General features: G+C 45.0%; 1 protein-coding gene across 2 annotated transcripts in view; it reads right to left on the minus strand.

Moving 5' to 3' along the window:
* Positions 1 to 20,507, minus strand: part of KIF13B (kinesin family member 13B) — a 230,241-nt gene that overhangs the window by 13,854 nt on the left and 195,880 nt on the right. Inside the window, exons 34-38 of one of the 2 annotated variants that reach the window (XM_068143211.1) lie at positions 20,357 to 20,434; positions 18,934 to 18,987; positions 17,990 to 18,010; positions 6,132 to 6,249; positions 4,699 to 4,832 (exon numbers count right to left, since the gene is read on the minus strand). In XM_068143211.1, the coding sequence (XP_067999312.1) occupies positions 4,699 to 4,832; positions 6,132 to 6,249; positions 17,990 to 18,010; positions 18,934 to 18,987; positions 20,357 to 20,434 (405 nt within the window). Of the gene's footprint in view, positions 1 to 4,698; positions 4,833 to 6,131; positions 6,250 to 17,989; positions 18,017 to 18,933; positions 18,988 to 20,356; positions 20,435 to 20,507 lie in introns of both variants that reach the window. The other variant, XM_068143210.1, reaches the window with a different exon arrangement.

The following is a 20,507-nucleotide window of genomic DNA, read 5'->3' on the forward strand; positions in this document are numbered from 1 at the left end:
ACAGCATCTGACTGAAATAAAAAGCTGCTAAAATAAAAGATGGCATTTGCAGCATGAGCGATCAGAACTCCATCTTCTGTTTACTTGCACAGGATCGGGCTTGATAACCCATCCACTTGGAATGCTGCTTGGTCACGATGAACTTAACTCCAGTAATAAACTTGAGAAAAGGTTAAGTGCTGCTCCCTTGGTAGGATGAACATGAGCCTGCAGTGTGCCCAGGTGGCCAGGAGGGCCAATGGCATCCTGGCCTGCATTAAGAACAGTGCGGCCAGCAGGAGCAGGGAGGTCATTCTGCCCCTGTACACTGCACTGGTTAGGCCACACCTTGAGTACTGTGTCCAGTTCTGGGCCCCTCAGTTTAGGAAGGACGTTGACTTGCTGGAACGAGTCCAAAGAAGGGCAACGAAGTTGGTGAGGGGCTTGGAGCACAAGCCCTATGAGGAGAGACTGAGGGAGCTGGGGCTGCTTAGCCTGGAGAGGAGGAGACTCAGGGGTGACCTTATCACTCTCTACAACTACCTGAAGGGGGGTTGTAAACAGGCAGCGGTTGGTCTCTTCTCCCAGGCAGCCAGCACCAAAACAAGAGGACACAGTCTCAGGCTGCACCAGGGGAAGTTCAGGCTGGAGGTCAGGAGGAAGTTTTACACAGAGAGAGTGATTGCCCATTGGAATGGACTGCCCAGGGAGGTGGTGGAGTCGCCGTCACTGGAGGTGTTCAGGAGGAGACTTGACAGGGTGCTTGGTTACACGGGTTAGTTGATTAGGTGGTGTTGGATGATAGGTTGGACGCGATGATCTTGAAGGTCTCTTCCAACCTGGTCTATTCTATTCTATTCTATTCTATTCTATTCTATTCTATTCTATTCTATTCTATTCTAAATGATGCTCAAAAGCACTAAAATCAACTTAGCCGTAAGACCCTGCTTACAAGGCACAACAAATATGATGCTTTCTGAAGAGTTGTACAGCCAGCTAACCCTGACAATTTCACTATAGAATCATAGAATGGTCTGGATTGGAAGGGACCTCCAAAAGTCATCTGGTCCAACCCCCTCTGCAGTAAGCAGGGGCATCCTCAACTAGATCAGGTTGCCCAGAGCCCTGTCAAGCCTTACCTTGACTATCTCCAGGGATGGGGTCCCAACCACCTCCCTGGGCAGATTTAATCCAACAGTCAGGCCAGCCAGCTAATTCAAGACGGTCCACCAGTATTTTTCCAGAAGGGGGTTTAATGGCATCAGATAATTAAGTACTTACAAATAACACCACAGATATGCACTGAAAAGGGAGCTTGATAAGAATTGTGGAAATTGTCTTTCACTGTAGTTTCATAGTTTCATAGTTTCATTCAGGGTTGGAAGGGACCACAAGGATCATCTAGTTCCAACCCCCCTGCCATGGGCAGGGACACCCCACACTAGATCAGGCTGGACAGAGCCTCATCCAGCCTGCTCTTAAACACCCCCAGGGACGGGGCCTCGACCACCTCCCTGGACAACCCATTCCAGGGTTTCACCACTCTCATGGTGAAGAACCTCCTCCTCACATCCAGCCTGAATCTCCCCACCTCCAGCTTCATTCCATTCCCCCTAGTCCTATCACTACCTGAGATCCTGAGAAGTCCTTCCCCAGCCTTCCTGTAGGCCCCCTTCAGATACTGGAAGGCGACAATTAGGTCTCCTCGGAGCCTTCTCTTCTGCAGACTGTACAGCCCCAACTCCTTCAGTCTGTCCTCATAGGAGAGGTGCTCCAGCCCTCTGATCATCCTCGTGGCCCTTCTCTGGACACGTTCCAGCACCTCCACATCCCTCTTGTAATAGGGGCTCCAGAACTGGACACAGTACTCCAGGTGGGGTCTCACCAGGGCTGAGTAGAGGGGGAGGATCACCTCCCTCGACCTGCTAGCCACACTTCTCCTGATGCAGCCCAGGATCTGATTGGCTTTGCGGGCTGCAAGTGCACACTGAGAGCTCATGTTGAGCTTTTTGTCCACCAGCACCCCCAAGTCTCTCTCCTCAGGGCTACCCTCCAGCCAGTCACTGCCCAGCCTGTATTTGTGCCTGGGATTGCCTCGACCCAGATGCAGGACCCTGCACTTGCTCTTATTGAACTTCATGAGGTTGGCTTGTGCCCACCTCTCCAGCCTGTCAAGGTCCCTCTGGATGGCCTCCCTTCCCTCCAGCGTGTCTGCTGCACCACACAGCTTGGTGTCATCAGCAAACTTGCTGAGGGTGCACTCAATGCCACTGTCCATGTCCCCCACAAAGATGTTGAATAAGACAGGTCCCAGGACTGACCCCTGAGGGACTCCACTTGTCACTGGCCTCCACTGGGACATGGAGCCATTGACAGCCACTCTTTGGGTGCGGCCATCAAGCCAGTTCCTTATCCATCTAGTGGTCCACCCATCAAACCCATGTGTCACCAGTTTGGAGACCAGGATGTGGTGTGGGACAGTGTCGAAGGCTTTGCTCAGGTCCAGGTAAACGACATCAGTTGCTCGCCCCTCATCTATTAATTTTGTCACCTGCTATTAATTTTGTCACGAGTTGTTTGATGAACCAGGATAATGTAATAAACTGATCCACTTAGCTTTATGGTATTTATGTTGAATACTTACTATATATCTGCTTGTTTGCTTTTAGCTATAAAAGGATGATTTAGATCTTCCCATTTGCTTTGAAAAGCATCCCTTTGGTCACTTCTAATCCTGAACCTAGCTCTCCCAATTTGTTGTTTCAGCAACACAAGTCTATCAGTTCCTGGTTAGGGGTCAGATTCCTTTGCAATCATAGCTGAAATATCCTTTGGGCTTTGACTCCCCTTTATAGTTTTTGTAGTTCGCCACCTACTCTCACCTTGCACATTCATTTATGTCCCCTGCCACCGTGTATCAAAGTTTTATTCTTCGCCAGAACTAAGATGCATTGTTCTGTATTTTCTGAGACTCAGAAATATAATTTTTTGTGTCCTCTCCATGGTGTGTTTTACTACAGCTAGGCAAGAATTACTACCTTGCTGTCTCCCTCTGGCAGGTTAGCAATAAGGCGTTAAAGCCTATTACCAAACAGTGACCATCAGCAGCCCCATCATCCACTGAGTACATCAGCCATTCATCAACACCACCATTTAAATCCTTCTGGCCACATTTGCATCATGATAAAGAAACAGCAAGACAGATTATGAGACATGGTATTTATGAGCTTAACAGTCCTGCTACAACGGCATGTATTTGTTGTGCTGCACAGAAGTTGCAGCTATTTCTGTAGCAGTTCCTTCACTTTTAGCTCGCTCTCTCCCCACGCTGTGATTGCTAACAGGAGTGAAGCAGAGCTGCAGAGAATATCTATAAACCTTTGAAAGCAGTGAGGTGTGTTTGAGATACGAGTGACTTGTTCTGTTACAAAACCTGCAAATAATTTGAAGATTTCCTTTTATTAATCAGATGCAGTGGTCATGGAAATAAACTTCACTTGCTCTTCAACTCAGCCAAGCACTAAATCATCACCAACTCCTATTAGCTTCTGGGTTTTTTTAAAACAAAGCAAAAATAGCATTCCCTCCTATTAAAAATAGTTGTGATCTCAATCAGAATGCTTAAGTTGCCACAGTAATCCATAACATAAATTAAAAATTTCTTAAAATAGATGTCTCTGTAGTTTAAAAACTGACTTCAAGGCAAATAATGCAAAGCTGATCTTGAACAGAGGGAAGGAGTGGGAACAGGTGGTTAGACTAGAGGCAGGAAATTAGGCCTTGCTTCTAATCTTCACTCTCATTGATTCTGCAAGAGTTCAAGAAGTTGTGAAAGGCTCTCACTGCAATTGTAAAGAGCACCTATTTGCATCTTCTGATACCCAAATACTTTTAAAGAAAGCCACTGTCTTAATTCTCTAAATATCATAGATACATGATTCCAGTCTCAACATTAAGGCTGTTCTAAGCAAAAGGCAACATGAAACTGTAAAGGGTTAAATTAGGTAAGATATTGTGACACTGATATGAGAGTAAAATTTGCTCTCTTTATTACTTTGTAGAGGATAAAAAACACACAGTCAAACTAATCTTGAGCTGCATCCAAAGCAGTGTGGCTAGCAGATCAAGGGAGGGGATTCTGACCCTCTGCTCTGCTGAGATCCCACCTGCAGTGCTGTGTCCAGCTCTGGGGTCCTTAGCACAGCAGAGACATGCATTGCAGCATCAAAACAAAACCAAAAAACCCAAACCCTAAAGTAAAATCAAATGCTTCTCTGACATGTGGAATAAATAAGAGAACGAACAAAATCAAGTGTCCAAAGTGCACAGCAGAAGATGGTAAAACGTGACAGGAGGCAGAGCGAGGGGTAGGAGGGAACGGGGTATGAAATAAGGAATTAAAAATAGAATTACATTTTCCTCTTGGCAATACACAAGCACTAAGTGCACTTCATAAATGTTACTATTGTTGCTGCAAGTATTACCATCAATCATGCTGGCAGTGTGTTTGGCACATCTAAAAAGCCAAGTGGGGTGAGTGTATCAATAAGTTTAACCAGCTCCGCTACCTCTGAACAGAATGGAGGGGAAATGCATCACAGGGCTTTACTATGACTAAAAGCATGGTTTGTGCTGCAACAACATATAAAATAGCATTTTACCAGCCAAACACCACTCACCAATATTACTGCATAGGCTCTTTGATTTGATTTTTTTTACCTGCTGTACAAGAGGAGAGGTCTGCCTGCCCTTCTTCTCATCCCTAACAGGAAAGAGAGACTTCAGCAGCTTTGGCATCTGAGGTACAAAAGATTTGACAGGATTCAAATAGGAAGCAGCAAGGCTACCAAGACCTGTTGGAAAAATTGAAAAATGAGAGATTATGCTGGAAGGCAGGGAAAAAAGCCCTTAAAAAAAAAAAAGCCAAAATGCAACAACATCTTCCAATGATCAAAGCATTAGCCAAGGAAAAGCATTGAGTGCTTGTTTCAGCTTTGCGTGGGAGATATGAATTTGGGTAGGTCTTAATCTGTGGCCCCAGCAGACAGAATATGTATGCTGTGAAAAAGCTTGCTGTTTGCAACTAGAAACACAAAGTGCTTTATAACATGCAGAAGCAGGAAAAAAAGACCCCAAACAAACAACAAACAAGCAGCATAATGGAAAAAAGGATGTCCAGACAACACACAATTTAAATGACAATTCCAAAACTTACTAGAAGTAAAAGATGAGAAGATCCAAGTTAAGAAAAAGAAAAAATGTTAGGGGCATTCAACTCTCCTTATTCATACTCCTTTTTTCTACACTACTCTCCCTTGAGCAAACCTAGACAGACATACAAAACATCACCACTGTGTATCTCAGTGCTCTCAGTTATGTATTAGGCACAGAGTGCTGCTTATTTTCTAAAGCATTAGCAGTCTGTCTTGGCTGTTTTAACTTGTGTAACAGCATGTTCTGATCTCAGCTAACCTGTGGCTTTAGAAATTGAACTACCTGAGATAAAGACAGAATATTCAGACAACTTTAAACATGTGGCATTTATTTCGTAGTGGAACTAGTGTCAGGTTAGACTGGACATTAGGAAATATTTTTTCATGGAAAGAGTGGTCAGGCATTGGAAGATGCTACCCAGGGAGGTGGCTGAGTCCCTAAGCCTGGATGTGGTGCTTGGGGATATGGTTTAGGGGTGAACCTTGTAGAGTAGGGTTATTGGTTGGACTTGGTGATCCTGAGGGTCTTTTCCAACCTGAATGATTCTGTGGTTTAGAGGTAAGGCTTGTTAGAGCTGCATGGAATCTGTGGCTTAGCTGCAAGTGCTCAGTGTTCACAGAGGACTGCATGGACATTGCTGGAGAAGAAATTTCTTTGCACAGAATCATTTAGTCTGGAAAAGACCTTTAAATCAATCCTGATATCTTCAACTAGAGTAGGTTACTCAGAGTCCTGCCCAACCTGACCTGGAATGTTTCCAGGGATGGGTTTTCTACCACATCTCCAAGCAACCCATTCTAATGTTTCACCACCCTTACTGTAAAAAACTTATTCCTTGTATCTTCCTTGCATCTCTGAAAGCAGCTCAGCTTTATCTGACATTCAGGAGCTGTGGTAACTTCATTCCATTTCTAGGAAAACTTTAGGAAAGCCCTTACCTGGATCAGGAGAGTGGTTTTGCTGCCCTGAGCCTGGCAGAGAGGTACGAGATGGACTAATGCCTCTACTGGAATTTGTGGCACCTTGGGATACATCTTGCTGACTCTCCCATCGGCCCTACAGGTAAAAAAATAAAGAGGTGTATTTTTCACTGTTAGCACACCAGCAAGAGTACAGCAATATTTATACACCATGCCAGCCTGCACAGCCCCTTTGCAAAGTTCAGAACGTGCAGAGCTGAGGAAAGACCCTTCCCCAGAGACATTTTTAGTTGAAGCACCCAGCCCTGCAAAGATAAGCACCCTCAGCTCCCACCAGCATCAAGGCACATTAAAAGTCTATGTATAGACCTCAAAGCTATAGTATTTCACTCAACTGCACAGCTGTGTTTTGAAAGTTACAACCAAGTGAAAAGTTACAGCCAGATGAAAATAAAATAGCACTGTCTGCTCCAAATTCCTAAATGTTCTATGTGTCTGCTCAGGAAGCCATCACAAGCAAGATCTGGCTATAGAGAATGTCAGAAAGAAGGGGTGAGGACAGACAGAGTTCTGAATAAGAAAAGGAATATGAACTTAAAGACCTAAAGGGTGGACATTAGTGTCTAGGTGTGACCGTTTGAGGCTGTCCCTTTAAGGAAGGGGACATTGTGGTGGAATGTTTGTAAACGAAAGACGGATCCAAACTAATTTCATTGGTAGATTGGGAGGAAGCACCTTTTGAACTGGGAGTACAGCAGTTTTCTGGTCAGTCTTTTTTCCCCTCCTTCGGTGGCTTGCAGCTCGCAGCTTTCTGGGCTTTTGGCCAGACTGACTGATAAGATAAGGCCTCTTCTAACACATAACCGCCTAACTGCTTTTTAAGCATTTTTAACATTTGCTCTTTTTCTCTCTTTCTAACCCTCTCTGGGGAAAGGGGGAGAGAAGGGGGAGCAGGGGTGGGGAACCCCCCTCAGCAGAGGAGGGAACTCTCATTTCTGTGCTACTTTGTTGTATATTTCTGTATATATTGTAAATACTGTAAATTCTGTACATAAACCTGCATTTCCTAAACTGCTTTGTAAATATACAGCACACATTCCTTCGCTAATCCGGCTGTGCATTTTTTTTTCCTTCCAATTTTCTTCCCTCTACTCACGGGGGGGGGAAAGGGCCTGGCCTTTCCCCCAACCCTACGACACTAGGGTAGGATAATAGATGAGCTGATCACCACAAGCAGAAGCAAGTGTGGTACGCCAACTTTTTTTTAAACAGTGTGGAAAATTGAGGTGGAAAACATCACAATGAGCTGCAGACACCAGCAGCCAGAAATACATTAAGTAAGTACAGGTCAGTGTTCTGACATGATCAGTGCATATGAAACATGGCAATTTTCAGACCTGCGTGCAGATGAGGGAGGAAGAAACACTGAGTAAGAAGATAGGAGGCCATCTATCTTCCCAGGGTTCCTGGATTCTCTAGCTGGGTTTTCACATGGATACCAAGGGAGGTAAAATTATTCTGCAAATGGTGTGTGATTTCTCTCACTTTTCCAAAGGTCCATTGTAATTTTCAAGTTTCCTCTCAACCTTACAGGTCAGAAGCTGGCTCAATGACAAAGTCTCTTGGCTAACACAGAGAATCTCCAAGCAAGTATTTCACACCAGTGCACGAGTGGCAAGAATCTATGTGGCAAATTTGTGGTTTTTTTCCCAAACTTTATCATCTTGAAAAGTAAACTAGTTTCCAGATTTGTCTGCAGTGATTACAGTAAGTGGCTGGCTGGAAGAGGGTGCTTCTGCTGAAAGTTTCACATGAATATAAGACAGAATATTGCTTCACCAAACTGGCCACCACGTTAGGTGTAAGTACTCATTTCAGGTAGGTACTGAAATCCATGTGGTTGTCCTGCAAACATCTGATACAGGTACAGCAGCAATGTTTGCTGAAGGAGTTCCCCTGCACTGCTGAAGACTAGGCTCTAATAAAGCTACCTGGTGCTAATTTACTTAATTTATAAGAGAGCTTAAGGCAATTCAAAATCTATTTAAGAGTCTGTGGATGAAAACAAACACTACAAGAAGTCTCAAAGTCTTGTGGAAAAGTGGTGTCCTGTTCAGGGAGTAGAGTTCCCTCAGACTACAAACTACATTCCCAGCCAAACTGAAGTCTGATCCCACTTCTGTTAAAGAGTTATGCTTCAGCTGGTACAAGATCTGTACTTGTTTGGATTATACTGTATCTGTATCTGAATCTTGCTTGTTCTTTTAAAAGACATAACAAAAAGAGAGATGAGATGGTACAGTGAACATACTAGAAAAGAGTCACAAGGGATGGACAGATCTTCTACATGCCAGACCAAAACTTTCATGTATTCTTCCTGGAGGAAAAGTGGGAAATGTGCCTCTTCCAAAAGCTTTGTGCTGCTGGATGTAAGGAAATTACCCAACCTTGAATAGAAAACTTGACAGGCGGCTAAACTAATCTTAACTGTAACCTAAAGTCATTAATATTTCACAAATAATAAATAAGCCAGGACAGGAGGAACAGATTTCTCCAGTTGGTGGAAGGTCACACTGAGCAGCCCAAAGCAAGAGTAATTTCCATTTGGATCGATATTAGTCTCATAGAAATTCTCCTGCTTTGAATAGCAAGTAACTTGTGCTTTTGCAACACAGCACCCATTTTCAGACCTCAACTAGCTAGCTAACATTTGTATTATGAGATGTAGAGACAACAGGCATTGTTTCTGTGAAATAACATCTGGGATACCTAAAGACTAATGGATGTCTGACTTCACTGAAGGCAGCCATCCTGGATGTCAAAACTGATATAACCCAGGCTGGGACTAGGAGTAATACCAGGGGTTTGTTTAGTCTTGTATTTTGGAGACTTTGGTGTTTAAGCCCTTCTTGAAAGCTTCCTGCTCTATCTGGACAGATGATAGAGCTGTTCTACCCAAACTTTAAGCCCTGAACTTAAGCATTATCTTTGACCTGCAACACATTTATGTCTTACATCAAAAAGTCATGCCTGTGTCCAGAGAATTCTTTCCACAAAATGCTTCTATGAAGCAGTCTTTCCTATTACACTCCCCAAAAACACTTATTCACGTTTTACAGTCTTGTGTTTCAACTAGTGCAGGTTTCTTTCAGGAAGCCTTATCACATGCATCTTGATTGACTCAGATCTTCTCAAAATACTTCAGAGAATGCTTTCTTCTCCTGCCATTTTGATAATTCCACGCACAGCAGCTGACATTGAAAGCCAGCATAGAAACAGCCCAACGACTTCAGACAATGCTCAGACTGCCTTTCCCCTTCAGGATGGGAAATGTTTCCTGAAGTCTCCTTCTGTGGTTCCCACTGATGGGTTAGTTTGCAGAAGAGTAAAAAATGAGAAAAGATGGGCAAAAAATCTGAATGTAGTTCAGTATTTTTTGGATGCACCAGTTCAGAGGTGCTGAAGGAGATAAAAAAAGGTGACTGTTTGGTGGGAAGTCATCACAATACTCAGTCAATCCTGGAAGAGTTCGGTTTTGTTGCTTTCCTGTCTCATCTGCCATCAGCCTGATAGATGTTGGCATTAGGTTAAGGAAAAGAACTACAGAAGAGTTCTGAAGGCTTCTTTTCTAGAGGATAAGCAACACTTGATTCATGTTACTTTTGGGTCTTATGATAATGACTCACGTAGTAAAGACAAATGGATAAATGTGACATGTATTAAATATATGTACTGAAAAGAGTCTGTCCCCAGCCTCTTGACACCTGCCCTTCAGATATCAGTAAACATGGAGAAGATCCCCTCTCGCTCTGCTCTTCTCCAGACTACACAGCCCCAGGTCTCTCAGCCTTTCATCAGTAAGATGCTCCAGTCCCCTCAGCATCTTCATAGCCCTCTGCTGGACTCTCAACAGTAGTTCCTTGTGTCTCTTGAACTGGGGAGCCCAGAAGTGCATCCAGGACCCCAGATGTGGCCTCATTAGGGCAGAATAGAGGGGGAGGAGAACCTCTCTCAACTTCTCCTGAATGTACCCCAGGAGACCATTGGCCTTGGCCATGAGGGCACACTAATGTGAGCTTCAACTTTAATAAAACAGCAAACTATTAAAACATGGGTAAATCAGGGCAAAAAGTGGAGAAATATTTATAAAAGAAAATACTGGAGACAACTGAAAGGGTCAACTGTTGTGTGAAGAGCCTGCAGAGGCAAAAGGTATTTCATGAATGATTGATTATACTAAACTGGATTGAAAGATAACTTATCTCAGTCTCACAAACCCAGAAAAAAAATAGAATAAATATTAACTATATTAACTTGATGAAGTTCCCAGGTTTCACATATACATGTTATATAGCACTCTCCCATGATTGCTTTGTGAATTCACTAACTGAAGTACTTAAAGTTTAAGTCTAAGCAATTGGTATACTTCAAGTGCTGTGAATCCTGCCTCTATCACAAAGGGTGGTGAGAGAAGGAAAGCCTGTAAATCATTTGCCCAGAGGAGCCATCAGTTCATGAATATATCTGGTCTCTGCCAAGTGACCAAACAGAGGTTAAATGACTTAATTTAACAAATCAAAAATAGCCACCTGAAGAATGTGAGTCCTTTGATGTATTTTGATATAGAGCTGTTTATAAAGTTTTTTATTTCTATACCTTCTCCTTCTCCTCTACCTTCCCTTCTTTCTCACATCCTCCATGAAAAAACACCAGGGAACTGATTTCAGGTCAGCACTGACATGCACAAAATCTTTAGAGCAAATATGGGTGATCACTACCTAAGTCATCTGTAGGCTTTACCTGCCAACAATTCTTTTCTTGAAGTTGTCAGACCATTAAAATGCTGCCACTGCATGAAAGAAAGGAACAGTTCTTTTGTTTTATTATTTTAGTAATTCAGAAGAGGCTTGGGCAAAGGTGACCATGTAGCACTTAAATACAAGCATACAGCTGGGACAAAAGGTACTTGTTTTCATGAACAAGAGATTATTCAAACTGATCTACGTAGTACCAAATGGTGAAAAAACTCTGGTTCACAGTAAATCATAGAATCACAGGATAGTAGGGATTGGAAGGGACCTTTGGGGTGCATCCAGTCAAGACCCCTTGCTAAAGCAGGGCCACTTAGATCAGGCTGCACAGGGTCGTGTCTAGGCAGGTTTGAATCTCTCCAGAGAAGACGACTCCACGATGTCTCTGGGCACCCTGGTCCAGTACTACATCGCTCTCACAGGAAGTATTTTTTTTCCTTATGCTTAGGTGGAACCTCCTGTGTTCCAGTTTGTGCTCATTGCCCCTTGTCCTGTCACTGGGCACCACTGAAAAGACTCTGGCTCCATCCTCTTGACTCCTGCACTTTAGATACTGATCAACACTGAAAAGATCCCCTCTCAGTCTTCTCTTGTTCAAGCTAAACAGCCTCAGGTCTCTCAGCTTTTCCTCATCAGAGAGATGCTCCAGTCCCCTCAGCATCTTTATAGCCTCTGCTGGACTGTCTCCAGTAGTTCCCCTGTCTCTCGTGAACTGAAGAACACAGAACTGGACTCAGTACTCCAGATATGGTCTCGTTCAGGCAGAGTAGAGGGGGAGGAAAACCTCTCTCAACCTGCTGGTCATGCTCTTCTTAATGCACCTGAAGTTTAAGTGGCTCAGTTGTGTCTTCATTGGCTTTTGGATACAAGGTTTTTGAGCTACCAAGTATTGGACCTTTGGGAAAGGAAGGATGATTGTCAGAAGACAGAATGGCTACTATGCAAAGGAATTTTAAGAAAAACTCATGATATTTTTCATCAATATGTGATTATAGTCTGAAAAAGATCTGTAAAACACGACTGAGGTGCCTTCCCTTCTTTGTGCATCTGATTCATCCCTTTTAAGTCAACTGAATTTTTAAACTTCCAATACAAGCACCCCGGAATGTAAAAATCCAGCTCTGTATCTTGTATCACCACTAAGAGTCTACAGCCCTTCATCACTTGATGTGCTGATGTTTGAGATGCAATAAAACTCATCTTGCTCTCCTGTAACTGTATCTGAAGAGATAACAGAAGTGAAAATTGCCTTTTTCTCATTTAAGCAAGATGATATAACATAGAGGTGAGACCAAATGCAGCCCTGTGAACCTAATATGGACAGATTAGTCTGCACCCAATTCAGGCTGCTGTTACTATCCACGGAGTCACAGAAAAGCAGGGGCTAGAAGGGACTTCCAGAGCACATCTAGTCCAACCCACTGTGGTAAAGCAGGGTCACCCAGAGCAGATTGCCCAGGATTGCATCCAGGCATGTTTGCAGTCTCTTCAGATAAGGACACTCCACAACCTCTCCGGGCAGCCTCCTCATGTTTAGGTGGAACTTCCTGTGTTCCATTTTATGCCTGTAGCCCCTTGTCCTATCACTTGCCACCACTGAAAAAAGTCTGGCCCCATCCTTTTGACACAGGCTCTTTAGGTATTTATATTCTGTGACTGGTTATGATACAATAAACCACTTATTTGAGAGCAGATCATAATCACTTGTAAATAAAAACAAATGCCTGGGGAAATTATAATATATGACTGCAGGAGAAGACTTCTTTTTCATTAAATTTCTCTGCAAGTGACAAAGACATCTAACTTGGCTGACATTCTGCATATCAAGTTGTTTCCACACCCTTTATGCTGAAAGAGATAGGACCAATCTCACCAGTGTGCTTTTTTGATCTCTGTGCTAAGAATTTCACAGAATAGGTTGGGTTGGAAGGAACCTTAAAGATCACCTAGCTCCAACCCCCACTGCCACAGGCAGGAACACCTCCTGCTTGAGCAACGCCAGGTTGCTCAAGACCCCATCCAACAGGTCTTTGATCACTTCTGTGGTTGGAGACTCCACAGCTTCCCTGGGCAACCTGGGCAGCCTTCTTACTGACAGGGAAAAGAAAAAAAAAAAAAAAAAAGCCGGGTGGAGAGGGTGGAGAGGGTGGTTACTGCAAGATGGTCACCACTAGAGCAAAGGCTAACAGAAGGACAGTGGGCACCCAAACAGAGACCACACACAAGCATGCAGATGTTCAGGTAGGTGGCTGCAGTGAGTGCTGGAGCCTGGCACTCGATATGGAGGATGGAGGGAGCAGCTCCTGTTTCAGGTGTGAGCAGGTCAGGGATCTGATGAGCATGGTGGTCAAACTAAAAGAAGAGGTGGAAAGGCTAAGAGCTAGAAGAGATGGCGAGCAGAAAATTGACGATTCCCATAATGTAATCTCTTCTAAACCAGAACAGGGGGTAACACTTAGGGGAACAGGGAGTTTGATACCTTCCCAGCAGCAAGACTCTCAACCTCCCTGTAGTAACCCACATGAGCAGGGCCAATGAGAACAGGTCTCTGCCCGACGGAAGAAATGCAAACAAAGAAAGTCTGCTACTGTGAGCAGCACGCTGCCTCCAGTGCAGTTACAGAACAGGTATGAGGCTCTGCAGGAGGAACAGGTCATTGGTAAGGTTGAGGACTCAAGAAGGTCAGAAGCTGCACCAATGACAGGTTGCCTCAGGCCAGCCATCAAAACTTACCCAGAAAAGAAACCTCGTAGGGTCATAGTCATAGGAGACTCCCTACTGAGGGGACCAGAGGGCCCAATAGGCAGACCAGACCAATTTCATAGAGCGGTCAGCTGCCTCCCTGGTGCCCAAGTAAAAGACGTTGTAGATAGAATTCCCAACCTTGTGAGTCCTTCAGACTACTACCCACTGCTGGTCTTTCAGGTGGGCAGTGACAATGTAACAATGAGAGGCTCACAATCTATTAAAAAAGACTTCAGAACCTTAGGGCAAATGCTAAAGGGATCAGGGGCTCAAGTCATGTTCTCTGCCATCCCTCTAACGTCAGCAATGGATGAGGAAACACTGAGGAAGGGCCGACAGATCAATTCATGGCTCAGGGGCTGGTGCCATCGACAGGGCTTTGGGTTCCACAATCATGGATTGGTTTTCAAGGCACCAGAGCTGAAAACAACTCATGGGACACACTTGTCCCAGAGGGGGATAAGAATCCTGGGGCAGGAATTGGCAGGGCTCATTGATAGGGCTTTAAACTAGATTTGAAGGGGGAAGGGGTTAATAGTCTCCTGCTGGCCAGTGACAAACAGAGGGGCAGCTCACCAGCAGTAGAGAGAAGGAGAGCTGGTAAGGGCTCTCAACTTGCTACCCTGAGGCAAGCCACGAATGATCCACCAGGACATTCTGTGGAAACCGAGGGGATTTGGCACAAGAGGAGGACAGGGCCAGCCCAGCTGAAGTGCTTCTATGCGAATGCGCGCAGCTTGGGCAACAAACAGGATGAGTTAAGGGCCACTGTGCTGCTGGGATGCCACGACATAGTGGCTGTTACTGAAACTTGGTGGGATGAATCCCATGACTGGAATGTAGGGATAGATGGGTATAAACTCTTTAGGAAGGATAGGCAGGGAAGGAGAGGAGGAGGTGTTGCCCTCTACGTCAATAGCCAGTTGGAATCAGTGGAGCTCCAACTGGGGAGGGATGATGAGCTAGTTGAGAGCGTATGGGTTAAAATTAAAGGCAGGACAGGGGAAGGAGATATTACTGTGGGGGTCTCCTACAGGCCACCTGACCAGCAGATCCAAGCAGATGAGGCCCTCCATAGGCAAATAGAAGCGGCTTCCAGGTCACAAGCCCTGGTCCTCATGGGTGATTTCAACCACCCGGACATCTGCTGGAGGGACAACACAGCAAGGCACCAACAATCCAGGATGTTCCTGGACTGCATAGAAGACAACTTCCTCCTCCAGATGGTAGAGGAACCAACAAGAAATGGTGCTATGCTGGACCTTGTTCTCACCAACAGGGAAGGGCTGGTAAGCAATGTGAGGCTCATAGACGGCCTTGGCTGCAGTGACCATGAAGCAGTTGAATTTAATATCCTCAGGGCAATCAGGAGGAAGTATTCCAAGCTTACGACCCTAGACTTTAGGCGTGCAGATTTTGATCACTTCAGGGATCTGATAGCCAAAGTGTTGTGGGACAAAGCCCTGGAGGGAAGAGGGACCCAGGACAGCTGGTCAGTATTCAAGGACCACCTCCTCTGTGTCCAGCAGCTCTGTATACCAACAAAGAGAAAAGCAGGTAAGAATGCTAGGAGGCCTGCCTGGATGGGCAAGGAGCTACTGGACACACTATTACTTAAAAGGAAACTCTACAGGAAGTGGAGAGAAGGACAGGCAGAACAGGGGGAATATAAGGAAGCTGCCTGAGCAGCAAGAGTCCTGGTTAGGAAAGCCAAAGCAGAGTTTGAATTGAATCTAGCCAGGGAGGTTAAAGGGAACACTAAGAACTTCTACAGGTATATTAATGGGAAGAAGAAGGCTAGGGAAGGTGTGGGCCCCCTCAGAAAGGAAAATGGTGACATGGTCACAAGTGATGAGGAAAAGGCTAAGGTACTTAATAACTTCTTTACTTCAGTCTTCACTGCAAGGGCCTCTAGCCACACTCCTTATGTTATGGAAGACAAAGCCAGGGACGGGGAGGAAGAGCTGCCCATTGTAAGTGCAGATCAGGTTCGTGATCACCTGAAGAACCTGAAAGTGTTCAAGTCCATGGGACCCAACAGGATACACCCACGGGTACTGAGAGAACTGGCAGATGAGGTTGCTAAACCCCTCTCTATTATATTTCAAAAGTCATGGCAATCTGGTGAAGTCCCCACAGACTGGAAAAGGGGAAGCATTGCCCCCATCTTCAAAAAGGGTAAGAAGGAGGAACCAGGGAACTACAGGCCAGTCAGTCTCACCTCTGTGCTTGGAAAGATCATGGAGCAGATCCTCCTGGAGTCACTACTCGCTCAAAAGAATAGTGAAGAGGTGATTGGGAACAGTCAGCATGGCTTTGCCAAGGGCAAATCCTGCCTGACCAACCTGGTTGCCTTCTATGAGCAGGTGACAAAATTAATAGATGAGGGGCGAGCAACTGATATCATTTACCTGGACCTGAGCAAAGCCTTCGACACTGTCCCACACCACATCCTGGTCTCCAAACTGGTGACACATGGGTTTGATGGGTGGACCACTAGATGGATAAGGAACTGGCTTGATGGCCGCACCCAAAGAGTGGCTGTCAATGGGTCCATGTCCCAGTGGAGGCCAGTGACAAGCGGAGTCCCTCAGGGATCGGTCCTGGGACCTGTCTTGTTCAACATCTTTGTGGGTGACATGGACAGTGGCATTGAGTGCACCCTCAGCAAGTTTGCTGATGACACCAAGCTGTGTGGTGCAGCAGACATGCTGGAGGGAAGGGAGGCCATCCAGAGGGACCTTGACAGGCTGGAGAGGTGGGCACAAGCCAACCTTATGAGGTTCAATAAGAGCAAGTGCAGGGTCCTGCATCTGGGTCGAGGCAATCCCAGGCACAAATACAGGCTGGGCAGTGACTGGCTGGAAAGTAGCCCTGAGGAGAGAGACCTGGGGGTGCTGGTGGACAAAAAGCTCAACATGAGCTCTCAATGTGCACTTGCAGCCCGCAAAGCCAATCAGATCCTGGTCTGCATCAGGAGAAGTGTGGCTAGCAGGTCGAGGGAGGTGATCCTCCCCCTCTACTCAGCCCTGGTGAGATCCCACCTGGAGTACTGTGTCCAGTTCTGGAGCCCCTATTACAAGAGGGATGTGGAGGTGCTGGAATGTGTCCAGAGAAGGGCCACAAGGATGATCAGAGGGCTGGAGCACCTCTCCTATGAGGACAGACTGAAGGAGTTGGGGCTGTTCAGTCTGCAGAAGAGAAGGCTCTGAGGTGACCTAATTGTGGCCTTCCAGTATCTGAAGGGGGCCTAGAGGAAGGCTGGGGAAGGACTTCTCAGGATCTCAGGTAGTGATAGGACTAGGGGGAATGGAATGAAGCTGGAGGTGGGGAGATTGAGGCTAGATGTGAGGAGGAAGTTCTTCACCATGAGAGTGGTGAGACCCTGGAATGGGTTGTCCAGGGAGGTGGTCGAGGCCCCGTCCCTGGGGGTGTTTAAGAGCAGGCTGGATGAGGCTCTGGCCAGCCTGATCTAGTGTGGGGTGTCCCTGCCCATGGCAGGGGTTTGGAACTAGATGATCCTTGTGGTCCCTTCCAACCCTGAATGAAACTATGAAACCTGACATTCCTAACAGGGGAGTTTGCGCCCTCAGTGTCCTGAGTAACAAGTGCCTTGAACATGAAGAAAGCTGCAAGCAAGGAGGTAAAGCTACACAACCTCAACACCATGTTACAGCACTGCAGTTTGTTAACAGCTACATCAGCCACGGTGAAGAGCTACAAAGCCTCATGCAAACCACTACCAATTAACTCTGGTTAACCAAAACCTGGCACAACTAAGGGGACAGAGGCATTAGTCTGAGTGCATTAACATGGTATCAAGCATAAACATGTTTTTCATTGGCCCAGTACTAGTTTTAAATCATTCTTTCATAGAAGTGAAGAGCTGTTAACACTGAACTAGTTGAAGTCGTAAAGATTTGGAAGAAACTCTCAACATTTACCTCATCTCCAGGCTAATGTACACGACTGGCAAATATTTGCTTGCTTTCGTCTCTTTTTTTTTTCTGAGCTAAAATGGGGTCATTTCTGAAATAACTTCACCCTGTCCAGAGAACTGTGAGAAATGGCCTTAAATAGCTATAGCTCTGTAATAAAGCATAAGATAGACCCAAGGAGGAGACACTTCTCTCATTTGCACCAGTCTCACAATGCACTGATGATAGGCTTTTCAATGGAAAAACTTATTTGCTGTGTATTATGCAAAAGAGACACCAGCAGCAGCATCTTCAAAGAAGAAAGTAGAAGTAAGTCAGCAAAATAAACTTTATAGTGAGATAAAATTATTATCCCACTCATTAGGTGGACCTAATGCATTACCTCTGCTGGGACCTTTAGACTCTGAAACTTGCAATGAGAGAAATCATTGAGAGGAAGGGAAGAGAAAAACAGAAATCATTAAGAACTCTGGATTTTAATTCTCACTTTAAAACCTATAATAATGAAATGTTCCAGAAAACAGAAGTTGCTGTAAGCACTGTATCACCTGCAGATATTTTAGCATTCTCTACATGTATAAGATGTAGCAGATTTAGCAGCCAATGCTAGAGCACTACATAAAAATTCTATTATTCTGTGCAGCTGCATTATGCATTAAAATGCCTTGTCACCACTAGATTCTCCCTTTTAAAATTACTACAGGCTTGCTGGCCAGAATATCTCAGAAGAAGACCCTTCAGTTTATCTGGGATTTGGAAAAGAAGTTTAAATTTAATCTTTCACTTTTTAAAGAAATGCTTTTGATCTATACTGTGGGGTTTTTTAAGGTGTGGAATGGCCTGAATTATCACCCACCACAAGCTTAGGACTGCTGGTTTCCCTCTGAAGGTCAAAGACTATCTTCAAAAGCCTCTATTCTGTCCTAGAGGTGGACCTATGCTTAAATATGAACCCAAATTTGTCCCTTACCCAGAAGGTTTGCATCCACCCAGGTGAAAGATTTGGAAGAGCTCCAAAGCTTAAAAATGAGAAAATTTCCACTGCAAAATGCACTCCTGTGTGAGGGCTGGGTATACTTAATCTTGTCTAGTCTGCCATTGTACATCCCACAGCAGTTAGCAGCAGACTGACAAAGGCCTGAGAGCTTTCCAACAAATCTTTTGTAGCACATCCAGAGCTAGAATGTCTTAGCAGTAGTCCCAGGGATACAGGGAGCACATGGATGTGTCCTTTTACAGGAATTTTGCATTTATGCCACTGTAACTGGTACAGTGTAGTCACTGCAGACAGAGTGATGATTTCCCAGGAGACCTGCAGATACTTACCCGGTTACTGCTCAGATTATAAAGGGGTGCTAAATCTTGGCGGCTTGCAGAAAGCTGAAATAGTTAAGACAAGCAGAGTTATTTACTATCATAGTATCATAGTATCTGTCAGGGTTGGAAGGGACCACAAGGATCATCTAGTTCCAACCCCCCTGCCATGGGCAGGGACACCCCACACTAGATCAGGCTGGCCAGAGCCTCATCCAGCCTGCTCTTAAACACCTCCAGGGATGGCGCCCCAACCACCTCTCTGGACAACCCATTCCAAGGTTTCACCACTCTCATGGTGAAGAACCTCCTCCTCACATCTAGCCTGAATCTCCCCACCTCCAGCTTCATCCCATTCCCCCTAGTCCTATCACTACCTGAGATCCTGAGAAGTCCCTCCCCAGCCTTCCTGTAGGCCCCCTTCAGATACTGGAAGGCCACAATTAGGTCACCTCGGAGCCTTCTCTTCTGCAGACTGAACAGCCCCAACTCCTTCAGTCTGTCCTCATAGGAGAGGTGCTCCAGCCCTCTGATCATCAAGGGTATGAGAAGATGAACACACAACACTGAGGACACCCATTTCAACTTAAACTTCCCTCAAAGGTTGAAAAGGAAAGGTTACAAAGAGTCTTATGGGAATAGAGCACTGAGAATGACAATGGGCCTCTGCAGATGACACGGGCTGGACACTAAGGAAGATGCAAAAGATGATACAAACTTTTTCCACCTGTTTTCTGAACAAAAAGTTAAACAACTGATAAATATGCCTCTTGACAGACACGAGGAGGGGTGAAAAGAAATGGTTTTGTGGGTAAAACAGCTAAAATCCAAGAGGTGAAGGTGAAATCCCAATTACTGGCCCAGAATGAATCAGAATTTGACAAGTTTGGTTACCACTTCTACCAAAGGATTTATTTTCAAATTTTGGACAACAGAAGACTCATCTTGCTTAGGCACAACCCCATCACAAAGCTTAAGTTCAGTAAATATTTGTAACTTGCTTTCAAAGCTTCTAAAGAAAGAGAAGAAAAACAAGTCTCCAACTTGATAGATACATGAAAAAAACCAAACCCTAGTTTTCAGGAAAAAAACCCTCCAAAAACTAAAACAAACCCCAAAACCTGCAAACAAATAAACAAGCAATCTGAAACAAACAAAAAAAAAACCAAAGCACAACAGAAGTTCTTTTTAATGTTGCTTTTTCATACAGTCTGGATTTGTGTGGGTGCTTCCAAGCATACTGGCCTGCATGATGAAGCAGATTTTGTCTCCACTTTGGGATTTACATGCTCCCAAATAGCACAGACAAACACAAGGGTCAAAGAGAAGGAAATTCATTGCTATACACACTGAGTCTGACATCACAGGGACCTGTGATTGAAAACTTGGACTTGCTGTCCTTGATATGCTGCAGGGGCCAGCATAGAATACTCACCCGATTCACATTGGGCGAGCTCAGGCTCCTGCGGCAGAGTTTTCCTTTTCCCATTAGCTGCTCTTTGACAGCAACTTCCTGCCAATCAGAGAGAAGCAAAACAAAGAAAATATGCCTGATTTGCAAGAATCCAAGTTCCAATCATCCCAGC

The sequence above is a fragment of the Melanerpes formicivorus genome, unplaced genomic scaffold, assembly GCF_026170545.1.
Source record: "Melanerpes formicivorus ecotype bairdi unplaced genomic scaffold, bMelFor1.0.p_v2 SCAF_9, whole genome shotgun sequence".
Classification (NCBI taxonomy): Eukaryota; Metazoa; Chordata; class Aves; order Piciformes; family Picidae; genus Melanerpes; species Melanerpes formicivorus.